At 35.9% G+C, this 22,385-nt stretch overlaps 1 protein-coding gene across 5 annotated transcripts in view; it reads right to left on the reverse strand.

The window, feature by feature from the left end:
* Positions 1 to 5,094: 5,094 nt before the first annotated feature.
* The window catches only part of sgl (UDP-glucose 6-dehydrogenase sgl), a 63,847-nt gene continuing 46,556 nt past the window's right edge, over positions 5,095 to 22,385 (reverse strand). For all 5 annotated transcript variants that reach the window (XM_069836588.1, XM_069836587.1, XM_069836586.1 and 2 more), the window contains exons 6-10: positions 21,879 to 22,026; positions 20,409 to 20,503; positions 18,133 to 18,336; positions 15,443 to 15,598; positions 5,095 to 12,332 (exon numbers count right to left, since the gene is read on the reverse strand). In XM_069836588.1, coding sequence (XP_069692689.1) covers positions 12,156 to 12,332; positions 15,443 to 15,598; positions 18,133 to 18,336; positions 20,409 to 20,503; positions 21,879 to 22,026 — 780 coding nt within the window. In that variant the 3' untranslated portion in view covers positions 5,095 to 12,155. The remainder of the gene's footprint in view (positions 12,333 to 15,442; positions 15,599 to 18,132; positions 18,337 to 20,408; positions 20,504 to 21,878; positions 22,027 to 22,385) is intronic.

The raw sequence follows: 22,385 nt of genomic DNA on the forward strand, positions 1-22,385 counted from the left end.
CTGCATTTTGCAACGTTGGATCGTGCATGAAGCAAACAATTCACCAATGTTGGTATGGCCTCCGCGATCGCCGGACCTAACACCCTGCGACTTCTTTTTGTGGGGGTATATTAAAGACTCTGCATATGTTGCCCCCTTGCCAACTGACCTGAGATTAAACGAAGCAGCATTACCGTCATTAACCAAGGACATGTTTACACGAGTCTGGACAGAACTAGAGTACAGTCTTGACGTCTGTTGTGTCGCCAACTGAATCACAATGAACACTTATAGTGCAGGTAAAAAATTTTGGATGGTTAATGTGTTGTTTCGAGCCAATAAAGTTGTTTTTAGTTTGTTTATTTTTGAATAAATCGGTATTATTTTTTGCACCATCCTTTTTGAATCACTGTGTATCTGAAGTACCTAGTATCCAATGACAAGCTTTACGAAAATGTCAAGGATATGTAAGCCTATTTCTCAGACACCCACTGCTATCTACAACAAACATGTGGCTTCTTTGCCGAAAAAGGCGCTCATAAAGTGAATATATAATATCTCTCCTGATATTTTTAATTTCTGGAGTGTTCCCCTGTTATTCTATATTTCTAAGAGCAATGTGAAGGGTAAAACTGTGCAATAATACGGACATTTTGTTAACGAATTTTGTGGTTCTGATAAAATAAATTGATTTGGAATGTTTAAAATTCAGTGATATTAATATTACTCTTGCATAGTATCGGTATTTTAATGTATTCGAAATTTAAGACTTGAACACAAAGCCTACTTCGACAGAATCGTTAATATGGGATCAGCAAATGATGTTTCCAGTCTGCCTATTGATGGGGCGGTGTTTACTTGTAAGTTACTTTTAAGAACATCACTATTTGCAAAAAAATAAAGATTCTTCTCTTGTTAGATATGACACTAATAAGGAACAAATTAAATGAAATTGTGCGTAAGTTTTACTCAGTGGGATAATGTTTGTGCCACTGCCTAATTACGCTCAAAGTGACTGATGTTTCATCTGCATTTTTGTGCAATAAGTAGAGAGCTAGCTTACTTACTTACAAATGGCTTTTGAGGAACCTGGAGGTTCATTGCCACTCTCATATAAGCCTGCCATCGGTCCCTATCCTGAGCAAGATTAATCCAGTATCTATAATCATATCCCACCTCTCACAAATCCATTTTTATATTATCCTCCCCGAAGGTAATAAGTAGAGAGCTACAAAAAATATTGTAAACAGATGGAATACCAGGCACCTGAAAGAAAAACTTATTAATGGTACAAAATTACTCTGATTGGTGAAAGTTACCCTACTTATTGTAATGCATATAAAGCAAAAAATCTGAGTCTCAGTGAAAGGGAATTAAAACAAAATAGCAGCAGCAAGTGGAATCAGTGGAATCCTCTATTAACAGATTTGCATGTTAAATATCTCCGAGAGGATAAATTTTGAGACCATCGAAGTGAATGAGTTCTGATCAGTGCAACTGAATTCCATCATGTATACGTATTATTTATCATAGAGAAGCACAATTTTTACATAGATGATGGGTTGTATCATACATTTAAATTCTGATTTAGTCTACCTATTTATGAAGTCCTAAAGATGGGAGTGACCGTGATTTATCTGGTATAGAACCACTGACAAGATGATAGGCCTAGTTATTTTTCAATATTTATTCTATTTTATTACTATGAACTCTCGAACTGAGTGTTACGTCAGCATACATTTATTGTTGCTTAGAGTCCTAAGTGTGGAGAAAATATGAAGGAAAGTTTTCATTGTCACTTGATCTCGATATTTTGCAGGAAATTCTTTTTTTACTGGTACAGAATGAGCTTATCACTCAGTCTTTCCTCTGTATTTGGTATCTTTCGAATACATCTGCATATCATACATTCATCCCTCATGAACATAGATTGGGCCCAAAAGCAACAAAAAGACAATTCTTCTTTCATTTAATTTAATTTGATAAATAATGATAAAAATAATAATAACAATAATAATCATCATCCAAAACATGTATTAGACCAGGTGGTCTGTTATGGTCTCACGTCAGTCCATCTCTTAGCCAGACAACCAACAGATCTTCTTCCATGAAGAGCATACTGCAGGGTTTGTTTTGGGATGTGTGTTCTATCTATCTTTCTGACATGATTTTCCCGGTTTTTCCTTCGATTGTTTACATATTATTGTAATAATGGTCCGGTTGTGAGTTCTTTCAGGACATCATTTCTTTTGTGGTCCCATTTTGTGACTCATGCAGTGCGTCTCATGAATTTCGTTTTGGCAGCATTCTTGAAGAGTCAGGTCTTTTTATGGTCCAAGCCTTGCATCCATAATAAAAATTGGTCAGGCTAAATAAAATTATCAAATTTATAAAAAACATTATAACAATAATAATAATAATAATAATAACATTATTATCGGTATGTAACATTTTAAAATTCCTTTTCAGAACAAAAAGTTGTATTTGTTCGGATCAAATTTCTACACATTTAAAGGACAAAACTACAGTTCTTTCGATCATTTATCATCATAATTAGACTTCGGATTTTAGGTAAAAACCTATTTTAATCCTTAAAAGATAAGTCCATAAAAACTTGCAAGTACATGCGTCATATAAAACTGTGTCTAAAATTGGCATTTTAATAGCATCTAAAAATGCCTATTTTGTCGACAAAGCCTATTTTGACCTATTAAGTATGTTTTATCTCTAATAGGTCAAAACACCCATTCTTATTCCGAGAATTTGTATTTTAAATTCCAAATATGTTGCTGGTTCTGTTGGAAAAACGGGATAATCTGGAGCAAGTTCTGCAGAGAAATGTAGGACTGAAGGACCTGTGTGCTGCTTCAGATATCCTAGATGAGAAGAACATGGATTTACAGTGTAACATTCCTGTCCAACTAGTGTCAAAATTGAATACGCTCCTGTTACTTCAGTGGATGCGGAGCATTCATTTTCAGCTTACAAATTGTGTTTAGTGACAGATGGCATTGCTTTTCAGTTGAAAATTTAGAAAAATATTAGTAATTTATTGTGAAACTAATTATGGACATTAACAGACAAGTCTCGGTAAAAATTCATTATATTTGGCTTGTTTGTGTACTGAATTTATATCTAAAACTTATTTTTCACATTTAATTGTTTAGTTTATGTATAACTAGTTAGATATATGTTGTTCTTGTACTTTTAGTAGTAGTGGTGATAACGGTATATAAACATTTAAAATTATTAAATTCTAGAAGTGAATTCCTGATGATTTGGAACATGCTTTTAAAGAAAACGTTACTTTTTCTTAGAGCCTATTTCCTACACTTTTAAGTCTATTTTAACGATCTAAAAATTCGTACTCTAATCATAACACACTGATCTCTTAAATTGACTGTGTATTTCAATGGCTTTCTCAAAACACGTATCCAGAAACATTTGCGCTGTGTATAGGGACAATGCTATGTGGAGAGAGCATGGCAAGAAAATGGTTTTCTCGTTTTAAGGAGAGTTGTTTTGACATTAGTGACATTCCACATTCAGGAAGACCTTCGGGGTTTGATGAAGACTGTTTAAACACATTAATCCACAATGATCAACGTCAGTGTACCTGAGAACTGGCAAATGTGATGAACTGTGACCATTCCACCATCGTGCGAAATTTATTGCCACTGAGATGTCTTGCACATGCAATCAAAGAAAAACGACCAACAAGAATGCGTGAAGTGATGCTACTCTACAATAACGCTTTCCCGCAATCTGCTAACCTGACACAAAACACTATCCAGAAATTGGATTGGGAAGTCATTTTGCACCCACCTTATTCACCTGATCTCAGATTTTCATTCTTTCCTTTCTCTATTGAACAACCTTCAAGGAACTTCCTTTACGGATGAAAATGCGCTCCAAACATGGCTTGACGATTTCGTTAACTCAAAACCACGCGATTTTTACAAGCATGGAATCGAAAAACTTCTCCAGCATTGGCAGACTGTTGTAAACAGTGAAGGAGAATATATTCTTGATGATTAACTTCTCTCTTAAATGTGTATCTGATGTGTTTAATAAACTTATGAAAAATCGCTACAGAATTATGCACCAACTTAATATTTATTAATTAAAAATCCGCGCATTTTTTAAGCTTCAATACTGAGAAATGCATTGAGGGTCTCGGCAAATTACTGTTTCTCACTTTCGGCTCCCCTCTAATTTCTAGTGAGTACCACTGGTCTAATACAAAGTCCAAAACTGAACGGCAACATTCTGGAAAGTCTAGACAAGTTGTTGGCTTTATAACAGTTCATGGCATTGACATGCGCAAGTAGGATGTGCAAAGGATTACTTCGAAAATGTGTATCATATAGTATGTAAGGGCTAGCATTAATTTTCTTCACGCCTTAGACTAATTGTACCTGCAAATATTATGTTTTATGCTCGACCATGCCGAAATGTAGTAATTATACACCTGATAGCAGCACTTTAATGGACCTCATTAAAGTACACCTATTCATTAAAGTTCAGGTCTTCCACCAATCAGAAAGCACCATTGTAGCAATATGAAAGCGCAAGTATCGATTATTCTCGGATATGTAATCGAAAGGCAACTAACGAAACGTCAAGGAGGCTGGAAATCCAATACTGTCGCAGAAGGTTATGTTCTTTTACTATAATAATTAGCGTTAATTGTAAATAATATTCAAATAAATTCAATTTGTCATCTCGTTTTTCAATGTCTAAACCAATTTCAAGGTTATATCAAGGTTAATGTTTATTTTGCTCTCTAGATTATATCAAGGTCAATGACATTCGTTTCTCGGAAAAAATCAATACTTTCGTGTCTGCGCACATCTCACAATTTACTGCACAAGTCAGTTCCGCTCCTCAGTCAGATAAGAATAAAATGATTACTTCTGAATAATTTCAAGTTAGAAATATGGTCGAGCATAAAAAGTCGTATGAAACTTGACTATAATAGTAATTAAGACGCTTGTATGAAAATTATGAAACGAGCACAATCGAGTTTCATAAACATACTCGCATCTTAATTACTACCATTATAGGCTCGTTGCATAATGTACTATTATATGTTAACCAAAATAACAAAGTTCATTATAGAAATGAAACTTCAGTAGATGTCTTTACTAACAACATATAGTTTTTTTTAAGTAAGATCTGTATATGTTGGCCATTTGTGATTCAATTAAAACAGAGTCACATTACACATGTGTTCAAAATTTAAACTTTTATACTTGCTCATTCCAATAAGCATGTAACAAGCCACTTCACTGCTGCATTACAACGAACCTAATTACACTAACAAATGTATATTGATTTAAGCTACACCAGATAATTTTATGGTCAACAATACAGATAATAAAAATATACAAAAAGATACCGTACATGTAATTCATTTGCTAAATAGTAGTACATACAACAATCACGAGGCCAACATCACAGATTTTACAATACAACAGTGTCTATTATTTTAAACAATTCAAAGTAAAACAGGTATGATGACTTCATTCAGTACATTTTCGTATGTTTTTTTTTTATATTTATTTTAGACATCACTATATAAAACATATTAATACTTCAAATCTTCCGCATTCACGCAAACTTTCATAACAAGTTCACCCAACTAGCAGGAGAAACACTTGATGGTTGGTGTGTATAGCTCAATGAATAGCAGTTCATCAAAGAACAGAATACATAATAGCAATAACCACAGAGAGAGCTGCTCTTCAAACAGGGAATCAAACTAGAGGTGACAATGAAATAAAGCTTTTTATTTACCCATATGAAGATCTTTTTCACCAAAGGAGAACCTACACCACACCCCACCTTAGAAAGCCTACAAAGCAACATTTACTTAACCACTGGCAACAAAACATACTAAATAAAGGGTGCGGCAAAACATCTTCCCTAATTTAAAGTTTAAATAAAGGACAGATGGATCAAAATAAGGAAACTGTATTAATATGAACTGTATCTAAACAGAGGGAAATTTAGGTTGACATGCGTTGCCATAGCGATATCAAATGACATGCGCAAAACAAAAGAATTGAATAGGACATTGAATACACGGAACTGACATTCAATTAGTGCAAACTGTAATCTGTAACGAATTCCAACTATGCCGTGGACGTGAAGAACGTGCTTACGCTGTGGTATCGTTTCTGGGAAGTGGTAATTCTGTTGTCACTGCTCAGATGTTTCCCGGATGCTTAATTTCACGTGGCGACGTCCCCTGGCCAGCACGATCACCAGACCTTACACCATGCGGTTTTTTTTCTATGGGGGAATCTTAAGGCTGAGGTGTTTAAACATTGGCCGAGGACTTTGCCAGACCTAAGAAATGCAATACAGGAAGAAATTGGTCTTATTCCTCAAGAATGTTGACTTAGAGTGATGCAGAATTTCCGAAGTCGCATTCAACAATGCATTGATAGTGAAGGACACCACTTGAGAGACACGTTATTCAAAAAATTAAAAATTCCCACTGTTAAGATACCATTCATATTAATAAAGTTTCCTTATTTTGATCCATCTGTTTTTTATTTAAACTTTAAATTAGGGAGGATGTTTTGCCGCATCCTGTAGATGCTTATGTTTAAATAATAATAATAATAATAATAATAATAATAATAATAATAATAATAATAATAATAATAATAATAATAATATATGATGACATGACCATTAATACAATAAATGTGAGACAAACAGAAAAGAGAAAGGTAATATTTAAATCCTAATTCAGAAATTCATTTTGGGCATTTCATACACTAAAGTATATCTAATAGATACATTTTAGATACAAAACGCAGATGACAGACAAAATAAGAATTATTTCTTATTGGTGGTGGTCATAATGGTGGTAGTAATAGCAGTAATAGTAGTAGTGGTGGTGGTGGTGGTGGTGGTAGTTTAGCAGGTTGCATCAGCAACTATGCCTATTTGCAGCCTTGATTTTCTTTGGATCTTTAAAGTCTGCTTAAAAAAAAACTGAAAGTTAGAATTTTATTTATAAAAAAGTTATATTACCAGTTGTTCTATATGTTTGTGAAACTTGAACTCCCACTTTGAGAGAGGGGCAGAGGTTAAGAATGTTCGAGAATAAGGTGCTTAGGAAAATATTTGGGACTAAAGGTACGGTTACACGTCGCTACTTTTGCAGCGATGCAGTACAAAAAACTAAGCAACTCTCTTACTGCGACGTGTGAACAACAGTGCAACCCGAAAAGTAGCGGCTGCCGAACCTGCTGCTCGCTACTTTTCCATGCTGCGCGCAGCTTAAAAGTAGCAACGTGTGAACAGGGTTCTCAGGGTTGCAGCCGCAGCATTTTTGATATCGGTTTTGTTGAAACTTTTGCTGCAGTTCCGACCAGTGTTGCCACCCAAATGTGCCAATGATACTTTTATTGTTTGGATGTATTTTAATGTTAGATGTGAAGAAAATAAATTATTTGTTAACGGTTATTAAATGCACAACGCAGTCTGAGCATAATTACTAACGATATAATTCATTTTTTTAATTTTCTGTAGCGTAGTTTCAAACAGGAGGGTTGCCAACATTGATTACGTGAATATGCTGTTGGTTATTATTTAAGTATATAGGCGTTTTTAAAAGCTTTATAGTAAAAATAATGCCAATTTCTGAACAATAGTTAGGACAGAAAAGCAAATAATAGATAAGTAAGCTTTCGCATGAGTTTATTAATAATGCGAACATAACCACAAAATGTATACTGAGGAGTCAACACGGAGATGGAAACCTGCAGCATGACTGCGGTAGCAAAAGTAGCGCCTTGTGTATGAACAGACTCGCAACCTCCAGTTGCAACTTTTGCAGCACTCGGGTTGCGCAGCACGAAAAGTAGCGTGCAGCGTGCTACTTTTGGCTTACGTGTGAACATGACACGCAACTTTTGCAGCTGCAGTACAAAAGTTGCGCTGCAAAAGTAGCGATGTGTGACCGTACCTTAAGAGGGATGAAGGAGAATGAAAAAAGTTCCACAACACAGAACTTCGCGCATTGTAGTATTCTTCACCTAACATAATTGGGAACATTAAATCCATATGTTTGAGATGGGCAGGATATGTAGCAATATAAATAAACACACCACTTAGACAAGAATCTTGAAACACTTCTAGTGGAGTAGATTCTAATTGAATTTAACTGTATGAATTATGGTTCTTCATTTTTCTATATACACTTTTAACACATATATATCACTGATTAAATTGCAAACTTCTTTACCATGTTAATATTTAGTTTCGTCGACTTCTAAATTAGTCAAACAAGGAAAATACCAAATATTAACATGGTAAAGAAGTTTGCAATTTAATCAGTGTATGAATTAATGTAAATGAGCTTAATTCTTATTATACTTATGCTGCAATGAAAAAAAAGTTGCACAGTACAGAAAAATTAAATTAATTTCAAGCTACCATTTGCATTAAATTTGCAATAAAGCAACAAAACAATATAATGACGTACGCAATATGAATAGAAGCTTTTCATGGAATACAGCTGCCTTAAATCTCAAATTATACAAATCAAGTATTTCACAGGAAACATTTCGATTCAATGTAGAGTCATATTGCAAAGTCTTCACTTTTCTTCAGTCATCCAAATAATAAAATAACGGTTTTTAACTATTTCTCCTAATCTGAATGTAAGTTCGGAATTTAATACAAGTTACTGAAGATATTAAAACAAAATAGCTATTATTTCAATCTAACATTATAATTTCTTCAAATCCTTTTAACTTCTCATTTTATAGTAGGAGTTAAGTTGGCCAGCAGCGGAACACACTTCCCTCCCGACAGGAGAGGGGATCTACACCTCAGACCATCGAGAAGAAGGGAGGGGTGCTTTATACCTCAGACCATTTGAGGGGGAATGTGGGGGGACTGTTGGGGTGGAATGGTATATGAACTTGGAGGAATGGCAGAACTGGTCGTCAGGGTATTAGCGATTAGGTGATGCCTTACTGGTGTCACCTATGGGGTCCAGATCTGCGTTCTTACAGTTGACTAAACAACCTCTAGTTTAACGTTCTACTTCGAAGAGTGTCAAACCAGCATTCCGTACATTAACAAAATTTGGATATTGCGAGAGGGAAGACTGATCAAAGATCACATTAGTGACGTTAAAGTAGACTTTTATGCTTTTACATAAGCCGTCTTAATTGAATATGACAAAGATAGTTAAATGGTAAAAAAAAAAAAAAAACTTACGTTGTGCTATAAGTTGTTGCTTATAATTTTTTTGCGTGTAATCATAAAATTGCTATTTTAAATTGTTTCTATTTCACATTCGCTCAAATCTAGTACGACGCGAATAAAATACGACCCCAAATTTTCAGATGTTGCATATGGAAAAATAAAATATCTCAATATAACACGATCTACACTTCGAGAATGTTATAGACTGAAAAAAGCTTCCAAATATAAAGTTATTTTTTTATCAACATAATTCTGTGGTGTTTGGGTAAAGGGGTATAAGTCATTTTTTTTTGTGCAGATGGAATTTTGTTCTCACAGATGAACACACAAGTTAAATTATACAAGTGGATGTGTAAAAATTAAAAGAATACTAGCATTTGATGTCTTTTATTTGTGTAGAAAATTATTTGCAATAAAGGTTCGATGTTTAATTTTCATTTATCTCTGAACTCATTTTTATGACTTATCTCCCTTTACCCAAACAACACAGAATTATCGTCATTATCTTCTTCCTCCTTCATTTATTGCCTCATGTTATGAAGTGGAACTGAATTATTCTTCAGACTGGTAATCTTTTCATTCATAAAATGTCATCCTCACTACCATTCAAGTTATTAGAAACGCAGCACTTTTTGAAACCCTTCATAACTGACTCACTGCTAAGCCTATTCCATGCCGTACATTATCTATTAGGACAGTAATTGCACACTTGATTTTTTAAATTTGTCTGTTGGAGTCAGAGCACAGATCCCTGTAAGTAACCAGTCATTATACTACCCTCTAAACAGGTTATCTTTAAATGGTTCATTAACAACGTCTAGCAATTGAAACCGATATGTCAAACATCCTGGGATAACGATTAAATCAGTGTTCAATTTCTTCACCGTACTTGCTTCTTGATTTTTTTAGTTCTGTGGCCACAAAAAAAAACCCAAAAACTAAATTTGCTCTTTTCATTAAGAAAGCACCTGGTTGTCACCCCACACTACATTAAACCAGTCAGCCACCAACTCCTGTCATCCAGCCCTTCTTGTGTGTTCGAAATATAACACCAAGGATAATTCTGTAAGTCAAAACTGCAAGTTCTCAGTAGATCCAAAGCAAAGTTTTAAATAAGCGCCAATATCATTATGATGGGCTCTAGAGAAGCGACTAGAAACATTTGAAATATGGATATGGAGAAGTATGGAGCATGTGAAATGGATAGACAGAATAAAAAATGAAGCTGTATTGGAAAGAGTGGGTGCAGAAACAATGATGCTGAAACTGATAATAATAATAATAATCCGTGGTGCTACAGCCCATGAAGGGCCTAGACCGACTGCTGGCCTCACGCCCACATGCCGAAGCAGAGGTGGACGATCATCCAACCAGAATGCAGGTATTGTGTGGTTAGCACGATGATCCCCCCAGCCGTTATAGCTGGCATACACAACCGGATTTCGCTACTTATCGTAGCTCCCCAAGTGCATCACAATGCTGGGTGGGCACTGGTCCCATACACTAGACGAAATTTCATGAGAAAATTTCTTCCCCCACGAGGACTCGAACCAGCGCGCATTCCGTAACGCGAGTCCTAGGCAGGATGCCTTAGACCACGGCGCGGAACGCTGAAACTGATCAGAAAGAGAAAAAGGAATTGGTTGGGTCACTGGCTCGGAAAAAAACTGCCTACTGAATGATGCACTGGAAGGAATGGTGAACAGAAAAAGAGTTTGGGGCAAAAGAAGATATCAGATGATAGACGACATTAAGATACATGGATCATATGCAGAGACTAAGAGGAAGGAAGAAAATAGGAAAGATTGTAGAATGCTGGGTTTGCAGTGAAAGACCTGCCATTTGGCAGAACACTATGTACGTATGTATCCTACAATCAACTGGTAATAACAAAAATACAGGTTGCCAGGTTGTCTCTATAGACAAATCAAGTGGCATGGTAACCACTATATATCATACAAGCAGCATGTCATACTCTGTGAACAATGAGAATTAAATAAGAATACTTTTGAATGAATACAGGGAAGTGGTAATGTCCATATTAATAAAGGTCTAATAAACTCCTACAATAATTCGGTCTGTAGAAAATGACGAACAATTAACAATGAGAATTAAATAAGATCAAATATCAGAATACTTTTGAATGAATACAGAGAAGTGGTAATGTCCATATTAACTGAGTCTAATAAACTCCTAGAATAATTCGGTCTATAGGAAAATGGCGAACAATTAACAATGATAATTAAATAAGATCAAATATCGGAATACTTTTGAATGAATACGGTGAAGTGGTAATGCCAATATTAATTGAGGTCTAATAAACTCCTAGAATAATTCAGTCTGTAGGAAATTGACTTATTATAACTTACATTTAAAAAGCCCCGGAATAGATTATGATAATTCAGGCATGAAGAAATATAAACACAGAAATACAAAGACATAGTATCGGTACAAAATAAACATAACATCACACAGAACTTGAGTTTACTAACACATATACTACGACACCTAGTTTTGTAAGAAATAAGAAATAAAATAGAAAAACACTACAAAATTAGTGCACTGAAAAGGCTGAGAAACGAAGTTGGGTTTAGATTCCCAGATTTCGAATGTCATATACGAGAGATAATGCATTCTTTTAACAGTAAAGGCACTAGGTCTGTAACATTAAATACGAACCAGTACGATGACGTCAATAATATATTTTTATAAATTAAACATGCAATAAGATACCTTCCTGGTCCACCTGTAAGTCAATTAACCACTTCGTGCCAAGTGAGAAATGCTGCTTAGTGGCTTAACTCTAATTTGATTCCCTGGCAATTATGAAGGAAGCAAGTACCTCAACCCTGGAAAGCACTTCATGAATTTCAATACTAATGGAATAATATGATCTTGTTTATAAATGCACTTGATATACAGTATATAGAGTTCTTCGATTAAGCCTGGTGAGGGCTTCCCCACGCCCTTGTGAGAAGAGGTCTTGCTAATCGCTTTCCAATTGTCTGCACTTGGAAACCAATCTTGATTAGTCTGTCATGATCCAGTATCTTCCTTCCATCGAATATATATGCCGGCTTCATCATGTCTTTGTAAATGCGTTCGTAGTCCAATTTCTGTAACATTTTGGAAGATATTATTGTTACAATATTTTATTTTATTTCAAATTTAAAAGAAATGTGAATGCAATCAACCTAAGTACAGTAAGATCCCTCGTATCCGGCACCCAAATAACTGGCAATACCAAAACAACGGCACTTTTGGCTAGGCCAAAAAAAAAAAAATAGTCGTTCTCACGAAAGGAAAGAGTCGGACGAAGATGTGAGTCGTTTTCGTGGATCGCATATGCTGCATATTGTGTTTACTCTTTACACTGTTCACATTGTGAAAACATAGACTGAAAATTCCGTTATGGAGTAGATCGGGTAGCATTGGTAAGCTGTCACTTGTGCCTTGCAAACAATGCGCAGAGACGATATCTTTAAATTTACCATTTGAACTCGTCCGTTTCGAAAAGTGTTGAATGAGTCTAAATAAGAAAGTGTGAAATTCTCTGTTCCTACAGCGCATAAAAGTTTAATTCGAGTAATAGATAGTATATATAAAAGCAAATATTAGAGATATGCCAAAGAGGTTCAAATCATTCAGTGCTACATCATCGTCTTCATAGTTGCGACATTGGCTACAATGTTCATGTCACATGGCCGCCATTTAAAATTGTCATAACGTTAGGAAAATGTTTAGTATTCTTTATGCTATTATACATTACTGTCTTATCTCAAACAGCAGAAATAACTAAAATGCTCTCTCAATTAATATCACTCAATAAAAGAATTGTATTCCAGTGGATACCATCCCATTGTGGAATCCTGGGAAACGAGAATGCAGATGCTTTAGCAAAGAAGGGCAGCACTGCTACTTACAGACCCGTTACTAAATCTACGTATTACTCTGTGAAAAGATTTATTAAATCTACATACTTAGACTTCAACAAACAAAATTTGAAAACAATCTCAAGGGAAAAAATGGAACTCTCTGCATCATAATCCGCAGTTAATTCCCGATTTACCACGAAAATCATCTGTAGCTGCATTTAGATTGGCAACAGGCCATGATTGTTTGGCCAAACACCTGCATAGAATTGGAATATATCAGTCCCCTAACTGCCCATTGTGCAACTCAAACCCAGAAATGGATTCGGAACACCTCAAAATCTGTGCTTCAGTGGCTGACCATGATAATATCTTTGAAAAATATTGGAGTGCAAGAGGTCAAATGACTTTATTGTCAAACGCCTGGCATTAGAAAACAACAACACATTACTGTCTTACAATAATTGTGAAGTGTCCATCGAGTTAGGTCTGTGGTAATCCGTCTATCTTCAGACTAGCCGGCCCAGGTCAGAAATTTTAATGTAAAATTTCTACCTCGGGACTAGGAGAGATGGCGCTGCACAACTTCTAATCACTAGACTGTGCACCAATATGCCTGGGTTAAATCCCAAGTCTCTCTGCAGTCATATGAAGAGAAGGTATATCTCATCGTTGATAGTGATTCATGCGTCATATTGGGGATATTAAGCCTGGCAGCCCCCTTGGTGCTATTCGACAGGAGTAGGCTACGTGCCAGCACCGAGTTTCCCCTTCTCCCTTCCTAAACAAACGCACACGAGTAGTACTGAGATTTCAACTGATTTGATTAGCTGTGATTAGGTGGTGAGGTGATCAGTATTGTGATATTTGTGGCAGCTATTAATAGAGTTGCTGAGAAATGTAAAAAAGTGGATCTAACACTGAAAGAAAAGTTAGAATTGATAGAAAGGTTTATTATGGGATTATGATTACACAGATGTCATTGCTGTTTGGAATATTCGTCCATTATAAGAAAACATTTCAATGCATCTAAAAGACAGAGAAACATTATTGATTACTTTCATCCAGAAAACAAATAGTGAAAGTTCTGTGGCAGTGGTGACAATTCCAGGGGATTACCAGTGTGGTAAGTTCAATGATTAAATTGCAGCCTAATATTTTTATTCTGCGGTAAAAAGTAAAAATAATCATTTTAAATACAGCAAGTTAGCTTAATATACATATATGTTCATTATTTTCTTATGCTAAACAATTATTGTGGCAAACCAATAAACATTTCCGATTATTCGTGTTTTTTGTTTATTCGTGCTTTTTGTCTGGTGATTAGCACAGATAATGGAGATAACTCCTCGTTACGTTAAAATCGGCAGCACTTTGAAGAGAACAACTACCAGGATCGCCACCCGTCTGCCGTAAACGAACACGAGATGGCAGCACAGTCGCTAATGCAATTCAAATGGAAATTATGACGTGATTCCTTATGTAACAACTAGATGGCAGCGTAGTAAACCTGACAAAAGTTGTTAACCTCAAAGCCTATAAGCCCGACATATCTGTTACATATATGATCTGGGATAATTCGTCCCTCCTCTGGCAAACTAGCGAAAGTGACAAATTAGCGACCCTGTACTTAAGGTCTATATTGTATTATTAAATAGCACAATATAGACCTTAAGTACAGGGTCGCTAATCTGTCACTTTCGCTAGTTTGCCAGAGGAGGGACGTATGATTACGAATCAGGAATAATAACTTCAAACATAATTCATTAATTTTATACAATGAAGATCTGAATTCAAAATCAGACGCACTTCAAGTGATACAAACATAGCATTCTCCCATTCACTGTCATATAGAAAAACTAAACATATAATCAAAGTTGGTTTGTCATTGCAATGCACTCCACATTTTACCAATCATTTGCCTAATGTTTAAGGGGAGTCAGCACACTAATTTTACCGGCATAATAACGGAAATAACAAGTAAACAATAATTTATTGTTATTACTGCATTAAGGGTAATACCGATGTGGATGTATGAAACAAAAATAAATGTTATTCCTACGTTTTTAAATTTGGTAAAACAATTTTTATTTCAAAAAAACATTCATCACCATGGTTTCTTTTAACTGCAAGTAACTGTTTACACGACTCCATCACTAAAATTACATCTACCTTTATTTATTCTCTTTAAATTAAGTTTCAAATAGGTTTACTTCTTCTTTCATATAAGTTACGAATTCTAGGTATTTTCTTGAACTTCAACCAACCATCTATTACGCTAATATTATGGATATTTGTGCCTACCACAATGACATTACCTGAAGAGTGAAGAAGAAAAAGTTAAGTTAGCTTACCATAAACTCATCCCACTCGGTACACAGAACTATAGCATGGGTGCCCATAGTTGCAGTGTATGGGTCACTGTGGATTGTGATAGAACTCTTCACTTTCTCCGGCTCCTCTGTCACATTGGGATGTGTCAAGTCATCTACAATTTGACTTGGTTCCACCTATAATGTGAATATAATGTGTAATTTTATTTTCCCTCAAATGGCTGCAAAAGGGTATCTGTAGGATACAGGGGGGAGAGCCATTAATTCTTCCCATTGAAGGCCTTAAGGAACCAACCTGGACAAATACCAATGTCCCATCCCTACCGTCCTGTGGTGCAGCTGTTGGTAAGCATGATTTTACGAGCTGAACTAAAGGGAGGGGCTACTCATCAATTAGCACTGGTCAGCTTGATGAGTTAATGACTGAATTTGGTATAATTTTCCTCTATCCAATACCTAATTCCCTCTTGACCCTTTCCTATCCAGTCCTCTGACTGAACTCTTACTTTCTTCGACCCTGATGGCATTAGAGCATTCGAGGCCTAGGGGTTCATTTCACTTTCCTTCCTCCCCTTTCTACTTTCTGTTCCTAGTGCTGACCTGGTATGGCACTAAAATCGTCCTCTAGTGGCTTGAGGGAGGAAAGCTGGTGATCAACAAGATCTCCCAGCTAGGTCTGATGGACCCGTCAACCAACAGCAGGTGTGGTCCTCCAGACATTCTGGGGGTTGTGTGTGAATGAAGTAGCCACCAAAACGTTAAAATATGGTGTTCACTTAAATCGGCTACAACTTGCCATTTTTAATCTGTGCTTCAGTGGCTGGCCATGATAATATCTTTGAAAAATATTGGAGTGCAAGAGGTCAAATGACTTTATTGTCAAATGCCTGGCATTAGAAAACAACAACATTTTCCCTCAAATTCTACGTGAATATTACTTTCCAAAATTTTACTTTCCTGGTTAACAGGTAAATATGTTACTATTTTCACGTGTCAGAATTTCCTTTACATCAATAGGTCATTAATGATGCACGCAGTAACATAATAAATGGGTTTCTAAATCTCTCATGACAGTTTTCTGATTAAAGGCTATCAAACAAAAGAAATGTGCTTAAGTGCTGAATTCTGAATGGCTTAAAATCTGTAGTAGCAGAGAGCAACATATTTATTTGAAAGAAAGTAGTCTTCTCCCCCTCCCATTGCCTTCAGATGGAATGCATGGTATGATATATGAAAACATTTATAAAAATTGTTTTATTGTGTACTTAATTCTTCTAAAAGGGCAAAAGAATGTTTATATTTTCTACAAACTGGGGTAAGCACACAAACCCATTACAGCCTGAAATAGTTAAGGAAGACAATAGTGTTCTGTTGGGCTTTCTTCTTTAATCAGTTATTTAAAACTCTATCAACTGTGGGTTGATCGAACATTAAGGAAATTGGAATTGACGATAGCGAGATGAGACCAAGAATTCGGCATGGAGTACCCAACATTCGCCCTGTAGCTGGGGAAAACTTCGGGGGGGGGGGGAACCTACCAACCCATGTGGGATTCGAACCCATGCCTGAATGCAGCCTCAGATTGTGGAACCAATTCCTTGTCCCTAAGCTATGCTAGTGGTTAAAATTTGGGCCCTCTTAAAGCATATTTTGGACTTACGGGTAGATGCAAACAGCATATCTGCACATGCTCCATTCCATAACATCTCATTGCGAAGTTTCTCTCTTTCGTGTTGACTGTAAAAGGTTCAAATGTTTACAAGCCAAAGCAATGTGCCAGACTGTATTTTACTATCCTGATCTGAAAGATTGGTCTACAAAGGAGAGATCCAAGCATTTGTGAATACAATATTCAGAGAGGTTAATTTTCTCTAATAGCTAAATTAAGTTCAGTGAGTTGATTCTTCACTGTTTCTTATGGTACCTGACCAGTAAGAAATTTGGTTTTCTTCCCTTAATTTACTATATGTGAATTCATTTCAATGTTAACGAGGCAAATTACATATGATTGGAGTTGAATATTAGAGTCAATGAACAATGTAAAACAGTTTAAAAATTATTCAGAGTAACTTCCTTGTAATTCATTTCACTCATAAAGGTTATAAACTTAATTATAGGAGCAGTCAAATTCCATTACTTACTTATTTGCTGGCTTTTAAGGAACCCGGAGGTTCATTGCCGCACTCATAAAAGCCTGCCATTGGTCCCTATCCTGAGCAAGATTAATCCATTCTCTATCATCATATCCCACCTCCCTCAAATCCATTTTAATATTATCTTCCCATCTATGACTCGGCCTCCTTACAGGTCTTTTTCCCTCCGGCCTCCCAACTAACACTCTGTATGCATGTCTGGATTCGCCCATAAGTGCTACATGCCCTGCCCATCTCAAACGTCTGGATTTTATGTTCCTAATTATGTCAGGTGAAGAATACAATGCGTGCAATTCAGTGTTGTGTAACTTTCTCCATTCTCCTGTAACTTCATCCCTCTTAGCCCCAAATATTTTCCTAAGCACCTTATTCTCAAACACCCTTAACCTATGTTCCTCTCTCAAAGTGACAGTCCAACATGAATTTAAATTTCTGTATGCCTGTAACTGTATGTACAGTACATTCCATTTAAAATGATAAGACATGATCTTGAAGATTGCTATTTAGTAATTAAAACCTATCAACGACTGTCCCTAGGACACAGAAGTTAGAAAGTACCTTTGGATCATATATATGGAGTTTAGCTCCTTCATCGAGTAATGTTGTGGCCACATGAATGGCGGGAGACTCTCTGGTGTCCCCAGTATCCTTCTTGAAGGCAAATCCAAGAATTGTTATTTGTTTATCAGAAACTGTGTTGAATAAGGACTCTATCACTTTGGCAGAAAAGCGGGATTTTTGGTATTCGTTCATATCTATGACCTGAAAGCATAAATATTACACATGATTAAATATCCATACTTTTTTTTTTCATGTCTTGGTCTCGTTTCTTTTCACTTAAAATGACAGAAAAATATCTTCACTGCTAAAAGTCTTAATACTCTTGTACCTCAGGTAATTACAGACTGTTGACAGATGCTGAGATGACGGAAACAATAATGAATGAAAGTGAAAGAATACAGAATTAGTAATAATTAAGATACCTGGTTGTGAAAATTTTAAGAGCTTGAGAAGACGTTAAGTCCATTGAAAGCATGTCCATATGACTTATGTCCTCTAATATTTTTGTCCACTTTCATTTATGTCCACATTTTATGTGCGTTCATTTTTTTGGGTCCATGACTGTTATGTCCACTTTTATTTAAGTCCCTTTCATTTATGTCCACTTTTATTTGAGCCCGTTCAGAGCAAAAGTGGTGTAAGCCAAAATTGGGTGATGAAGTTTAAAGTAAAAATTCTGTAACATGCAGCGTAAAGTAGCAATTAATATGTCCTTCTTGCTATACACTGACTACTAATAGTTTAAATAAATTGAATATTAATTGCTACTTTGTGCTGTATTTTACAGAATGTTTACTTTAACTGTTATTACCCATTTTTGACTTACACCACTTCTGCTCTGAATGGCTCAACTAATGTCAATTCCTTTTGTACCTCTGGAAGATGTTCAGGCTATTTTGATAGCCTTATAGATAACATTGAGCCTGACGTAATGGATTTAGCATTGTACATGGAAAGAACTTACATCCGAGGAACACCTGCTCGAGGAAGAAGAAGAGCAATGCCTCCTACATTCGCACCTGAAATATGGAACACTTATAATCAGGTTCTGGCAGGACAACATCGAACAACTAACGTAGTTGAGGGCTGGCACAATCGCTTTCAGAAATACAACATCACACATCACGCGTCGGTCTGGAAATTCATGGAATTTATCAAGAAAGATCAGAAGAATAATGAAATTATAATAATACAATTGGCGGATATTTGAATGTGCGACACCCTATTAAAAGATCATACCTACAAAATTTAAGTCGAGTAGAAGATATTATTCGGAATTACAACCACTACAACAAAGAAGGACACATCAGAACTTACCTCAAAGCTATTAGTTATCATCTGAAGCTGTATGAAGTTGTAGATGGACATAATGTATTGTACAATCATGTAATGGACATAAAAATGTGGACATAAAATTTGTGCAATTGGACTAAAATAAAGTGGACATATATTTATGGACATGGTGCAATGGCTTCTATGTAATGGACATAATAAAATGGACATTAAAATTGTGGACATTATAAAAAGGACCTAACATCTGTGTTTCATTGATGCCACTGAATGATTTAAGGAGCCAAATTTTCTCAGTTAAAACAAAATCCCCACATAATGTACAATGCATGTGTGGAGGCTCGACATCACCTTGTCTAATCACATTTTATGTCTCCCAGGAGTGACAGCACTGTCACTATTCATATCGAATCGTATGCCTGCATTCCACATCCAGTTTCCAGTGTAGTGCATTGTGCTCTATTTTGTTCACAGTTCAGCAATAAATATATTAATAGACTAAATTTTATACATACTCATATCTCTCAGCATGACATTAAATATTAATGATTTCCATGTAAGTTAAAATCATATAAACTCTAAAATATCGAAACTAATTCAAGCAGAAGCTGTAACCAATTCTTACTTACTGGCTTTTAAGAAACCTGCATGTTCATTGACGCTCTCACATAAGCCCGACATCGGTCCCTATCCTGTGCAAGATCAATCCAGTCTCTATCATCATATCCCACCTCCCTCAAATCCATTTTAATATTATCTTCTCATTTACGTCTCGGCCTCCCCAAAGGTTTTTTTCCCTCCGGTCACCCAACTAACACTCTATATGCATTTCTGGATTCACCTATACATGCCCTGACCATCTCAAACGTTAGGATTTAATGTTCCTAATTATGTCAGGTGAAGAATACAAGCTGTAACCAATAATGAAATAAAGTGAATTTTAACGCATTTAACTCCTGTTACACAGGACAGATATGACATACCTGCTGCCAGTATGCAGCTACTTCAGGAAGATTTAAACATTCGCAGATGTACACCAAGTTTAGTATGTCTTTCTGGAAACAACTGCCTCCAAAGCCTGAAATTACAAATTCATATATTAGTATAACCATTCTAAATTGATTAACATTTTTCATATCAGCTATTTATTAGCAAATAAAACAATATGAAATTCTCAAAAACTTTTTGAGAGAGAGAGAGAAACTACTATTTTTGCTACCATGCAAAGAAATATAAGCTATATGAATCTGTTATGCATGCATACGAGTTTGATGAGAAATTTCGAGCAGATTATGCATTATTCCTGCATAACAGGCAGGAATGAGTGAATGCAAAATAACAGTCTAGTATTGACTAATGCAATATTATGTTAAAAATTTCATATATATATTTTAATGTACCGAAGTACATATGATATTTCCATGCAGATATTCTGCGTCATCATACGATGAAAGAGTAATGGAATGGAGAAAAATTCTCTCTGGCACCAGGATTTGAACCCGGGTTTTCAGCTCTACATGCTGATGCTTTATCCACTAAGCCACACTGGATACCCATCCCGGTGTCGGACAGAATCATCTCAGTTTAAGTTCCAACTCTTGGGTTCCCTCTAGTGGCCGCCCTCTGCACTACGTCATAGATGTCTATGAATGTAGGACTGAAGTCCACACATGTGCTGAGGTGCACTAGTTATGAGTAACTAGTTGGCCGGGATCCGACGGAATAAGCGCCATCTTAAATCACTAAGTGATTTACACATATCATATATATTTTAATGTACCAAAGTACATATGATATTTCCATGCAGATATTCTGCGCCATCATACGATGAAAGAGTAATGGAACGGAACGGGTATCCGGTGTGGCTTAGTGGATAAAGCATCAACATGTAGAGCTGAAAACCCGGTGCCGGAGAGAATTTTTCTCTGTTCCATTACTCTTTCATCGTATGATGACGCAGAATATCTGCATGGAAATATCATATGTACTTCGGTACATTAAAATATATATGATGAAGTGATTTAAGACAGAGCTTATTCCATCAGATCCCGGCCAACTAGTCACTCATAACGAGTGCACCTCAGCACATGTGTGTGGAATTAAGTCTTACGTTCATAGACATCTATGACGTAGTGCAGAGAGCGGCCACTAGAGGGAACCCAAGAGTTGGAATTTAAACTGAGACGATTCTGTCTGACACCGGGATAGGTACCCGGTGTGGCTTAGTGGATAAAGCATCAGCACGTAGAGCTGAAAACCCGGGTTCAAATCCCGGTGCCGGAGAGAATTTTTCTCTGTTCCATTACTCTTTCATCATTAAAAATTTCAGACATCACTACATTTTTTGTAGACAAATTTGATTTTGTAATTAGCAATGTTTCAAAGTACAATGAAGTATAAAATCAATTTCTTATACCACAAATATAAATATAATATTACTATTAAAATCATACCAACAGATGCCTGCAAAAATTTTGATCCTATTCTGGAATCCAGGCCAACAGCTCGGGCTACCTCTGATATGTCTGCTCCTGTTGCCTCACACACTGCAGATAATGAATTAATACTGGATATCCTCTGAGCAAGGAATGCATTAGCTGCCTAAAACATAAGTAAAATGTGGACCTTTACAAACCAGTCTAATGTAACAGGAACGGTATCAATCCAAAACACAAAACTAAAACCATATGTTTATTTCTTTTACTGGATAACAATTTAAAAAATAACGCTGCAAACTGCATGTTAATTCGAGAAATAGTTACTTGTCAACAACTTACACTTTCTTAAGGCTATGGATCAGCGAAAATAACGAAAAAAACCATTAAAAATGGAAATTTTTATTTTAACTCTAAGAGAATAAAATAATGTTTCAGTTTTCTAACTCTGTGCTTATGTTGACCAATGACCATTTAAAGCCCCTTAGGACGAATTTAAAGGGCAGCGCGTGTGTGGGGTTGCAG

The sequence above is a fragment of the Periplaneta americana genome, chromosome 1 (assembly GCF_040183065.1).
Source record: "Periplaneta americana isolate PAMFEO1 chromosome 1, P.americana_PAMFEO1_priV1, whole genome shotgun sequence".
NCBI lineage: Eukaryota > Metazoa > Arthropoda > Insecta > Blattodea > Blattidae > Periplaneta > Periplaneta americana.